The 12,774-nt window shown below is 42.8% G+C and overlaps 1 protein-coding gene across 2 annotated transcripts; it reads left to right on the top strand.

Annotated features, from left to right (window-relative positions):
• Positions 1-246: 246 nt before the first annotated feature.
• Positions 247-10,813, top strand: LOC147219617 (voltage-dependent calcium channel gamma-7 subunit-like). Of its 2 annotated transcripts, none has more exons than XM_086171454.1 (6): positions 247-439; positions 4,239-4,434; positions 6,380-6,466; positions 6,551-6,691; positions 7,327-7,472; positions 8,468-10,813. In XM_086171454.1, exons 2-6 carry the CDS (start codon positions 4,239-4,241, stop codon positions 8,951-8,953), a joined length of 1,056 nt encoding a protein of 351 aa, XP_086027580.1. In that variant the 5' UTR covers positions 247-439; the 3' UTR covers positions 8,954-10,813. The 2 variants fall into 2 exon arrangements, with proteins under 2 accessions (XP_086027580.1, XP_086027581.1); XM_086171455.1 differs by having other exon boundaries at positions 4,057-4,434.
• Positions 10,814-12,774: the final 1,961 nt, after the last annotated feature.

Below are 12,774 nucleotides of genomic sequence, written 5' to 3'. Positions count from 1 at the left end.
AAATAAAAAGAACAGTAAAGATCTAAAGAAAGTTAAAGATATATAAAATATATATGTAACATACATACATGTGTATTTATAAGTGTAAAAATATAACTTTCATGTATATTTAAATCTATTTTAAATGATTTCAATGCACGCATTTATGCGTTGGTATTCAGTACATCCGGTCACATGACTCTCACTTCCGTGCGTCACTTCCGCGTTGCTAATTGTCGCCGAGCGTTTCAATGGGAGGGGGGCGGAATCACACACATACTCACACACACACACACACACCTCCCAACTCCATCGGCTGAGGCGATTCTCCGCAGTGGTGAGAGTGTGTGTGTGTGCGTGTGTGTGTGTGTGAGAGAGAGAGCGAAAGAGAGAGAGGGAGGGATAGAAAAGGAGCGAACAGCGGGATCCGGCGGCAGAGCTCCGGAGCCTCCGCGGCAAGGTGAGTCCGCCGCGCCTCCATCTTCGTGACACCCGCGATTTAAAATGCAATTTTGGTTTAAATCGCAATTTTTATAAGTCGCTTTGGATAAAAGCATCTGCTAAATTACTGTAATGTAATGTAATGTAACGTAATGTAATGTTTTGACAGGGAAAGGGGGCATGCATATATATATATGTGTGTGTGTGTGTGTGTGTGTGTGTGTGTGTGTGTGTGTGTGTGTGTGTGTGTGTGTATGAGATGGTGGGTCGACCCCTACTCACACGCACACACACACACAGTGTGGCGCATTTGGTGCGTTCGCGGAAACAGGAGGTTCTGCTGGCGACGGTGTGTGTGTGCGCGTACGTGTCCGTGCATGTGCATATGCTTATGTATGTGTGTGTGTGTGTGGCTAACCATGTCCTGCTCTGGTGTGTAAAGGGTTAAAAACATTGGCGGGTTAGTTTAAGTTAAGGTTATGTATGTATGTATGTGTGTATGTATGTATGTGTGTGTGTGTGTGCGCGCGCGCCCCACAAACTCGTGTCAAGGGGGAAGCCGCTGTGTGTGTGTGTGTGTGTGTGTGTGTGTGTGTGTGTGTGTGTGTGTTCCAGCAGACTGCAGCACTTCTTCCCGGGTCCATGCATGGCTCCCCTCTGCTTCTGCTTCTTCTTCTTCCCTCCATCTCTCTCTCTTTCTGCTGTAAAATGTTGATAAAAATGTAGGGAATATTTCCATCTATTGTGTTCTGTTTTTCTTAAAATATGTCAAATATTCAGCGTTAAATGTTTTTAATGTGTGTTATCTTGTTTCACTTCAATATCTTAATACAGTAATTTTGTATAAATGAATATTAATCATCTATAAATTAGTCTTAATGTTATCTGACATATTTTAAATCTTGATTATTTAATCTAAATTTCCTCAATGTGATCCAAAATATCTCATGATTTCTACCTATTTATGTTTATATCTTAATGTTATCTATCATATTCAAATGTTTTCAACACTATAGCCATGTTTCCTGTATAAAATAACTCTTTGAATGTTATACAAAACATGCAATCCTGCATGCATATTCTAATATATTCATTATTTGCTGCTCTACGAAAAATGTAATTTGATTGAATACTTTACATATAAAATAGCTCTAATATTATATTGAATATTTCCATCTCATGAAAATATGTAATGTAATCTAACAAACACATTTTTAATAAATGTATACAATATATTAAATATCTTTAATGTTATATCAGTTTTATACTATAGCTTAAAACATTTCTGTTATCCAAAATATGCATTGTTATATAGATACTTTAATGTTATCCAAAATATGTAATTCTATATACATATTTTGATAAATGAATATTTTAATGTTATTTAAAATGCTTTTAAAAAACATCTCTACACAAAATATCTTTTCATTTTACAGGCAATATTTCCCTGTTATATAAGATCCAATCATTTTGAGCTGGATTTTTTTTTTTTTAATTCAATCCTTTATTTCATTAGAAAAATGAACTAAAATTGAAAAGAACTATTTCTCCTCCTCTTCTCCTACTCCAGTCTTTTCTTCCCCTCTAAATATTCTCCCATCTCTCCGTCCTCTTTCCTTTCCTCTCCTCTTCCTGCTGCCAGTTGGCTGCTGACGGAGCGGCGTTTCGCCTCGTCGACAGAAAACGAGCGGAGGAACCTGGACGGGTCCATCTGCGCTTCCCCTCCTCCGCCCTGCTCCCCCTTTACTCCCCCTTTACTCCCCCTTTTACTCCCCCTTTATTCCCCACGCAAGGCACCATAACCTACTGCAGGGAATCATTGATTAGAAGCATCACTATGAGAGAATAATTATCCTTATTACTAATAATGCATTTTATATATGTATGTATGCATGTATATCTATCTATCTCTCTCTCTCTCGCTCTATATATATATATGTATATAATGTATGTGTGTGTGTGTGTGTGTGTATATATATATATGTATATATATATATATATATGGGTACCTGTCTAATATTTTGGAGTGTTGTCTATATAGGGGGCGTGGTTTCTATGTAGGGGCGTGGTTTCTATGTATGGGGCGTGGTCTCCAGGTTGGGGGCGTGGTCTCCATATAGCGGCGTGTCAAATAGGGGATTGTGTCTATAAGGGGCGTGTCCAATGTGCGGGGGCGTGGTCTCTACATTGGCGCGTGGCTAATACGGACATGGCAGCTGTGTAGGGGGCGTGGTCTCCGTGTAGGGGGCGTGGTCTCCTGAGGTACACATCTTTGTGAGGGGCGTGGTCTATATATAGGGGCGTGTCTAATATATGGGGTGCTTAGTACACCACACTCAATGACACCATATTTACATATTCAGGTTTAAGAGAAAACATTAAAACACGTGCTTATTAGTAATATAATTATAAATGTGTTTTATTTGCATTATTTCATGGGTCACACTGGCTAGTGCATGTGACTAAGACAGCAGAACAGCACACAACCTCTTCCACACACACACACACACATATATATGTCTACATGGAAATGTATTTATGTATACATACGTAATTATATTCCATATTACATCTTATAATATATGGGGGCGTGGTTTATATTCCATATGTATAAATAGCGAGAAGTCACAGGTGTGTGTAAAGTAAGAAGGGTGTTTCTTTGACCAGGAGATGAACATCTCCTCCAGGCAGGTGGAGATAGATGTGCTTCCGGTCATTTTATCGTCACATTCAGAGTTGGAGATACAAACATCTCAACCTGGATTTTGGTCCCTGAACAAGGATTTGAACTCTGTTAGAGGTTCTTCTGGTTTTAGTGGAGGAACATCTCACGAGGTGGAGAGGGATGAAGATGATACTGGCCGTGATGGAGACACTGAACTCAGATCTCTGTCCAGCAGAAGAAACACAAGGATTAGAAGAAATGAAATTATTGAAAAATCTTGAGGGGAAAAAAAAGGACTTTTAATATTTTAATACACTAATATCAGAGTATAACAGTCGCTTTCAGAGGACCTGACCTTCACACCATCTGACCTGTGTGTGTGTGTGTGTGTGTGTGTGTGTGTGTGTGTGTGTGTGTGTGTGTGTGTGTGTGTGTGTGTGTGTGTGTGTGTGTGTGGTTTGACTGACTTGCAGAATCCTTGAACTGTCCCCCCCACGTTGAAATTTAATGATTTTTTAAAATGTTTTAATGATTTTAATTAGATTTACAGTTCAGTGTTTTTATCCTCAATTCATTTTCAAATCATTTCTATTTTTTCCAATTTGATTGAATTGAATTTATGGATTTATGGTTTTATTCACAATTGTCATCTTTAATTTTCCTTGTGAGTGCAACACACTGGTGCTGATTATTTATCAATAAAAATCAAATATTTGATTGAGAATTTTGTCATCGAAATTGCATGATTTATTTTTTCGTCATTACTATTTTATTTTGAAATTCTGATTTATTTTTCTATATTTATTTTATTTCTCATGTCATTTTTTTATATTAGACTGTATTTATCTTTTTTATTGATTATATCACATTGTCACTTTATGGACCATCCACCTATTTCAACATTTTTTTAAATTATTATTTATTTATTGTATAAATTTCTCCTTGTCCGCCATCACATCCATATTTAACAGTAGGCGTCAGGAAGGATTAGAATCAGAAGAGCTGCCGCAGCAAATTTCCAAATCCTCCAATCGATGGACGGAAAAACCCCCACCTCCTCCTCCATCTTCCTTCATCGCGGTGACGCGGCATCTTCGGCGTTGCGTCTTAGCGCGTCTTCTCTGAGATAACTCGCGGCGCTCCTCCCGTCCAGATGAGCTCCTTCAGCACGAGGGCGCTGACGCTCCTGTCCTCCGTCTTCGGCGCCTGCGGCCTCCTGCTGGTGGGCGTCGCCGTGTCCACCGACTACTGGCTGCTGATGGAGGAGGGCATCGTTCTGCAGCAGAACCAGACCACCGAGGTGAAGATGGCGCTGCACTCGGGCCTGTGGAGGGTCTGCTTCGTGGCAGGTGACGTCAGGACGTCGTCTCCATCAAGTGTCCACGTCCGTGAGATGTCTTCAAAGATGTCCGTGGAAACCATCGACATCCATCGCAACCGGTGACATCTAAATGATGACATCACACATCCATCACAAGCACTGACATCATAGAGATGTCCATCAAATCCATTGACATCATAGAGATGTCCATCAAAGAGATGTCCATCAAAACCATTGACATCTAAAAAGATGTCCATCAAAACCATTGACATCTAAAAAGATGTCCATCATAATCATTGATATCGAAGAGATGTCCATCAAATCCATTGACATCAAAGTAATGTCCATCATAAACATTGACATCAAGAGATGTCCATCAAAACCGTTGACATCATAGGGATGTCCATCAAATCCGTTGACATCAAAGAGATGACCATCAAAACCATTGACATCAAAAAAGATGTCCATCAAGTCCATTGACATCATCAAGATGTCCATCATTACCATTGACATCAAAGAGATGTCCATCCAAAGCATTGACATCATAAACATCATTCAAAACCACTGCTTTTGACAATGATGTCATCATAAGCTTTGACAACATTGTCCATCAAATCACTGACTTCACGTAAATGTCTGTCAGAATCACAAACATCCATCAAAACCATTGACCTCATAAAGACGTCCACCATAGACTTCTCCCATCAAATCACTGACTTCAAAGAAATGTCAATCTTAAACATTGACATCACAGAGATGCCCATCATAGCAACGCCCATCACAATCATTAACATGGTTAAGATGACCATCACAATCAGTAACATCATAGAGATGTCCATCAAAAGCTCTGACATCAGAACCTACTTCAAAGAGATCCCTTATAAAGGGGAACATCTGCTAAGATCTTGCTATTATAGATGCTCGTCACAGACATCACACTAATTGTCAAATTGTTGAGATCAATTGAGATTAATGTCAAGATGACATTTGGAAAAACATCAAACACATTGTTGGAAAATATTGACTTTAAAACATTAAGACATCACTCAATCGTCATTCCCGCATCAAAGGGGCTGCGAGTGAAAGATCAAACAAGAAGACTACATCCCATAATATGACGAGGACCGACTCCTCGCTCGTCAAATGTCCTTAAATTTAAAATTTAAAACCGCGCAGAAGAGACGCTGAGGGGAGTGTGTGACTGCCCGCTCTCAAACACACACACACACACACACACACACACACATTCGGGGTCACCGCGCTGGCGCTCAGGGGAGGCGGCCATGTTTGTGTTTCCCTGTTGTCTGGCGCCTGGTACAAAAGGTCAGGCGAGGGGAACGCTGGTGGCTCTGTGTGTATGTGTGTGTGTGTGTGTGTGTTTGTGTGTGTGTGTGTCCTGGAGGCTAGAACACACGATTCACAAGTGGATTTCACAAAAAGCGACGACATTTTTCAAAACAACACGAGGAAAGAAAACGACAGCAGAGAACCGACCGACCTTCACCGTCTCTGACTGTCCACCCTTCCATCCTTCCATCCATCCTTCCATCCATCCAGCCCTCTATCTGAACGTCCATCCCCTGTTGTCTTTGTCTCTCCATCCATCTTTCTCTCTGTCCACTCCTTCACCTCCTCTCCATCCAGCCCCCCAAATAAGCCCCTTCTTTCCCACTTCTAACCAACTTCTTTCCCCCAATAAGCTCCTCCCCCACTTCCTGTCCTTCAAATTAAGCTCGTCCCCCACTTCCTGTCTCTCCAAGTAAGCTCCTCCCACTTCCAGTCCCTCTTAATAAGCCCCTCCCCCACTTCTTCCCCCCCAAATAAGCTCCTCCCACTTCTTTTCCCCCCAAATGAGCTCCTCCCCCACTTCCTGTCCTTCGAAATAAGCTCATCACCCACTTCCTGTCCCCCCAAAATAAGCTCGTCACCCACTTCCTGTCCCCCTAAATAAGCTCCTCCCCTTCCCCCCTCAGGGCCTGAGAAGGGTCGCTGCGTGGCGTCCGAGTATTTCACCGAGCCGGAGGTGGAGATCACCACGGAGAACACGGCCAACATCCTCAGTGAGACACACACACACACACACACACACACACACACACACACTCACACACACGTGCGCGCTGACCCCGCCCCCTCCTCTGCAGAGATGGTCCGCACGGCCACGCCCTTCCCCATGGTGTCGCTCCTCTTCGTCTTCACCGCCTTCGTCATCAGCAACATCGGCCACATCCGTCCGCAGAGGACCATCCTGGCCTTCGTCTCCGGGATCTTCTTCATCCTATCAGGTGCTCGCACTCTAAGCCCCGCCCCCTCCGCTCCCCGTCCGGCGAGGTCGACCCGCACGCCACGCCGACGCCTCCGCAGGAGTTTTACGCTGATGAAGCGGTTTCTTTTTCCGCCCCGGAGCCGCAGAGTCAAAGTGACACAGAGAAATTATTATTATAATTATCAGGAAAAATAATAATTATCAAATTAGAAATTAAGAAAAAGATTTCAATTCAAGGAATCCCTTTATTTTATTTTATTTTGTTTTTTTATTTAATTATTATCATTCAATTTAATTCAATATAGTTTCTGTCAATTTTATTTTATTTTATTACATTTTTTTTATCCAGTCGGTTGCAACCGTTACAGGCTGAGGGAAGGGTTTTGTGTGTGTGTGTGTGTGTGTGTGTGTGTGTGTGTGTGTGTGCGCCCGTGTGTCCTTCAACAAATCCTCATGTTTGGAGGTTTTTGCCAACCTTTTCCAATATGAGGACACACACACACACACACACACACATATACATTTGCAATTACAAGCTAACAAGGCTAACAGGGCTTCTCCTGCATCTCCATGCCTCAAGATGAACAAACGATGGGGACCTGACTAGTGTGTGTGTGTGTGTGTGTGTGTGTGTGCATGTGTGTGTGTGTGCAGGCCTCAGTCTGGTGGTGGGTCTGGTCCTCTACATCTCCAGCATCAACGACGAGGTGATGAACCGTCCCCGAGAGCCCGAGCAGTTCTTCCACTATCGCTACGGCTGGTCCTTCGCACTGGCCGCGTCCTCCTTCCTCCTCAAGGAGGTGAGACACACACACACACACACACACACACACACACACACACACACACACACACACACACACACACACACACACACACACACTCACAGTCTTCATCCTCATGAAGGCACATGACTTCCCCCTCTTGCGCCATCTTGTGGCCAAAGATGGAATTACACTTAATTTTAAAACAATAAGGCCAATTAGTAAATATAAAATAACTGGTAATTATTGTTGAAATGATAAATAATAATGCATTATTGAAATGCATGAACGGATTATATTAGATTTATAAATGGATTGTGGTTATTCTCATGGATTATTTCAGTAAAAGAGGAGGAGGAGTGCTATCATACAAACCTGCGGTGATGCTAACCAGCGCTGACGGCTAACATTTACAGACGGCGGCCGAGCTGACACGAGGCTCGACACACACACACACACACACACACACACAAACACACACATGCACACGCGTCTCCGCGCATCAAGATCGGTGGAGATGGATGCAACTGGAAGGCAGCGGGGAGTCCCCTCCTCCTCCACCTCCTCCTCTTATCATCTCCATCTTCCTCCTTGCGTTCCTCCTCTTATCTCCTCGTCTCCTTCATCCTGTCCTCCTCTGCTCCCGCGGCGCCTCCTCTACGTCGTCATCGGCAGGAAAGATATAAATAGTCTGTCGACGGGGACGACGACTTTGCGACATTTTCCGAGGAGAGAACGTCGAGGAACCGCGTCAAATGTTCCACCTTTTTTAAAATATTGTTAGACGCCGACATTTTTAATTCCAAATTAAAAAAAAACAAAACATTAAAATTACTTTTCACTTCTCTCATCGATGAATTCATCAATAAATTGATTAAAGAAATCACGTAAAACCCTATGCAACGCTACCGACGAAGCTGTTTGATGATGTGGAAATGGATTAGTTTGATTGACAGCTCCCATCACCATGGATACACATCGACCCTCTGGGTTCTCCATGTTCTCCCATGTGTGTGTGTGTGTGTGTGCAGGGTGCGGGTGTGATGTCGGTGTACCTGTTCATGAAGCGTTACGCTGAGGAGGAGCTGTTCCGGCCTCACCCGGCCCTCTACCGGCCCCGCCTGTCCGACTGCAGCGACTACAGCGGCCAGTTCCTCCACCCGGACTCGTGGCCGCCGCCTCAGCGCGGGCGCAGCGCCTCCGACGCCTCGTCCGACATCTCCATCCAGCTCAACCAGACCCCGCCCCCGCAGCACCCGCCCAAAGGCGGCGGCGGCGGAAGCGCCCAACCCACGCCGTCATCCTCCGCGCCGTCGTCCGGCTACCAGCTGCAGCTGCAGCCGGCCTCCTCGTCCTCCACCTCGTCGTCGTTCCCCCACCCCCTGCACACCTCCACCCTGCCCAGGATGCACCGCGCCCACCCCCACCCCAGCGGCCCGCCGCCGCAGTCCCTGCCCATGGCGGCGCCGCCGCCGCGCTACCACACGCACATGAGGATGAGCGCCTCGCCATGCTAGGCCGTAGTAGCAACACGATGCTCGTTGTCGTGGCGACACTCAGGCACCAATCGGGGGCGGGGAGCGCGGCGCTGTTTCAAAATAAAAGCATGAAAAGGCGTGGGGTTGAATTAAATTAAAACAAAACCAAAAATCCGAAAGGAGATTAGATTTATAGATTATTAATCAGTGTTTATGAAATCAATAACGCCCCCCACCCCCCTTCTGCTCCCGTCGGACTCGGTAGAAATCTTTCAGGACCCTTTTCTGGGATTCATCCGGATTATCAAGGTTGATGTTTCAGAACTTCATCCTCCTCCATGTGACTGACTGGAGGAAGCAAGTCTGCTTTTATTTTATTTTCTTTTTTAACAGGAGGGTCGGGAGGCGGCGGCGAGATGACGTCGTTCATCTGCGCCACCGGATGCTTTTAGTTTGAAAGTTAGCGCACTTATCAAATCCAAAACGTAGCTTTTATTTTGAAAAAAACACGTGAAAGGTCGTCGATTATTATGATTATAATTATTGTTATTAATAGAGCTCTATCACGTGTGATTTTCCTTGTCTTGCTCATGTAGCCGTTAGCTTTTTTTTGTACGGTGAACAATTATTTTGACTGGACAACAGGAAGCGTGTTGTTGCACTTCCGGCTGTGGCCACTAGGGGGCGCCAGCGAGCAGAAAGTGCCTGGAAAACTGCGAATTTTCGGGGAAAAACACGACAAACCTAAAGGACTCTTTTGCGGCTAACATTTCGGCGTGCGACACGAAGCCCCGCCTCCTCCGCCGTCGTCCAATCTGACGCTTTCTCCACCACACCTGGGCGTCGGACGTAAACGGCGGCCATGTTGGATTGTTATCCCGAAGGGGAACGCACTTGGCGTGGTCGTATGAGGGGGCGGGGCTTAGATCAGACCGCCGTGAAGCTCCTCCCCCAAAGGTTCTTAATCAACGCTCCGCACCACATGTTCACCCGTTAGCATCGAGCTGTCGTGTTCGTTCCCCGAAGTTTCTTGGTCATTTTTCAAAATATGTGAATGCTAAAGCTAAGCTAGCCGCTGTGCTATTCAAGAAAAGAAGTCCATTTGGTTCTGTTTTGGCTCCGCCCCCTGGACTGTTGGGACTACTGCTGCAACCCGGAGTTTTGCAGACTGTCGGCACTTCCTGTTCCGAGAGGACGGTCCAATCCCGGCGTCCGACCGGGTTCTCCACGTTCTCCTTCCCGGGTTCTCCGTCTTCCTCCCGCGGTCCAAACAGTGTAGAACTTTATCTCCACCATTAGAAGGTTTTGGGTTCTAATCCCAGCGTCCCTCTGGTTTCTCTGTGTCTTCTGTCCACTTTCTAAACCTCCATGGTCTCCATGAAGGTTCTCCATCTTTCTCCCGCAGAACTTTAACCTCACAGGAAGAAGGTTTGGCGTTCTGATCCCAGCGACCATCTACATTCTCTGTATCTTCTCTCCATTTTCTGTGAATTAGTTCTGGGAAGAAAAGGAAGAACAGGAAGTGATGGTCCAATGAAAACGTGTCCCTGCCGAAGGTCCTAGGTGACGTCATCACAGACGCAGGGGATTGGACGGACACCGGAAGAGGGATCGGATTGGACGGAGGCAGCGGGGAGCGCAGACAGGAAGTAAAGCTGGCCGGAGGAAGATAGAACCGGAAGTGGGAACCTTTCAAAATAAAAGCGTGGTTTGAGTCCACAGGTTCTCCGCGATCCTTCCAGGTCAAACATCTCGCTCCTCCTCAGCTGTGATTCTCCGGAGCGCCTCCAGAGTCCATGGATCAACAACCAAACGATAATAATAAAGTTCACCTCCAAAACGCTCATCCCTTTCAGCGTGCGTCAAATAAAAATCAATATCCCATTTGTCTTAATCAAATGCAGTTTGTAATCGATATTTTTATTTTATTTTATTGTTCTCTTTGTTTCATTTTATTTATTTTGTTGTACTTCCTGCCTAGAGCCACGAGATGGCGGCAGAGCGCATTTACGAGCGGTGAGACATCCTGAAGATGTCGATTATATCGATCCGATCGATCAGCTGATCGGCTCCATCCATCCTCAGAGGTCCCTTTATCTCTTAAGTGATCGATGAGCTCCAGGGGCTCAGAATTATTGATCATATATTTATACATATATATATATATATATATATATATATATATAAACTATAACCTAAAGTGGCATTTTTAATGCATATTCTTCAAATCCAAAAGATTTTGATAGCTTAATTTTTTTTTGATACAGCTAATATTTAATCGTTAGTAATTGTATATTTGTCAAAATTGAATGTTGTTGTTAAAATGTTGTCATAATCCAAAATATCCAAAAAAGGAAGAAAAGAGTTCATATATATATATATATATATATATATATATATATGTGTGTATGTGTGTGTGTGTAGGTATAAAGATATATAAGATATACATATTGTAGATTGTACATATATTTATATAAGATATATAAATACCAATACATATATTTTTACATATATAAAAAACGTACCTAAAAAACTTATATAAAAACGACCCATTTCAAAATCAAAATTGCATTTTTGGTGAAATAATTAAAAAAATTTAATGGCTTAATGTTTCCATCTACATCTATATGAGCCACACCTTAAAAATATTATCGTTTTTTGTCACAATCTTCAAATCCACAAAATGTTTATGGCCTCATTTTTTTTGTCCAGAGGAAAGAAAAACACATATAAATACATACATGTATACACACATGATATATATTTTAAATATTGAATATATATCATGTATATAATAAATATATTCATGAAAAAATACATATACACGCACACACACACTCACACACACACACATATATATATATAAAAATATAAGCTGCAACCTAAATGTACCCCTTTTTTCAAAATTAATCTTCAAATCAAACACATGTTTATAGCTTTATTTTTCCAAAGCCAAAAAAATTCAAATGAAAAAAAATGTATACACAATATCTTATAAATATTTTATATAAAGACATATTCATTTAAAAAAATCTTTACACACACACACATATATTTACTTATGTATACACCTATGAACTCCTGTGTTGTGTGTGTGCAGCTCCGTCAGCTCAGCCTGAGCCGCAGGGATCCTGATGAACACCTGCAGAAGATCAGGCCTCGTCAAGCTGATGTCCAGACCTGCAGGAGCAGGTGTGTGTGTGTGGAAGAGCTTCTTCCACCTGGATCCCTCCTCGTCTCCACAGCCAGATCCTTTATCTCCGCTTCCTTCCACGAAGCCTGGCCTTTTCCTCCTCGGTTCCTTAATCGTGAGTCTCCTGTGAGAAGGAAGCTGGACCAGCAGACCTCCAAACATCTGAGAGGCCTTCAGACACCTCACCTCAGGTGCAGCCTCACCAATATGACAACGGGCCCTTTTTTTAAAAAAAAAACAAAAAAAAAACATTTTGTTGTCATAATCTGCCCTGATTCAAAAATGAATTATAGCTTAATTTTTCTGAAGGAGATAAAAATATATTAAAAAAAATACATTATGTATTTATATAGGACTGTCTCAGAAAATTATAATATTTTGATAAAGTTTTTCATCTTCTGTAATGCAATTAAAAAACAAAAATTACTTTTCATGATATTCTAATATTTTGAGATAGGATTTTTGAGTTTTCTTAAGATATAAACCATAATCAGCAATATAAGAATAATAAAAGGCTTGCAATATTTCACTTGATTTGTCATGAATCCAGAATACATGACATTTTTGTTTTTGTAATTGCATTACAGAAAATAAAGAACTTTATCACAATATCCTAATTTTCTGTGACAGTCGTGTGAATATACACATTTTATTTTAGCTTTATTTT

The sequence above is a fragment of the Fistularia commersonii genome, chromosome 24 (genome assembly GCF_037954325.1).
Source record: "Fistularia commersonii isolate RoL2024-O1a breed Wild chromosome 24, RoL_Fcom_v1.0, whole genome shotgun sequence".
Classification (NCBI taxonomy): Eukaryota; Metazoa; Chordata; class Actinopteri; order Syngnathiformes; family Fistulariidae; genus Fistularia; species Fistularia commersonii.
The sequence above is the reverse complement of the archived record's forward strand: the minus strand, read 5'-3'. Positions and strand labels throughout refer to the sequence as shown.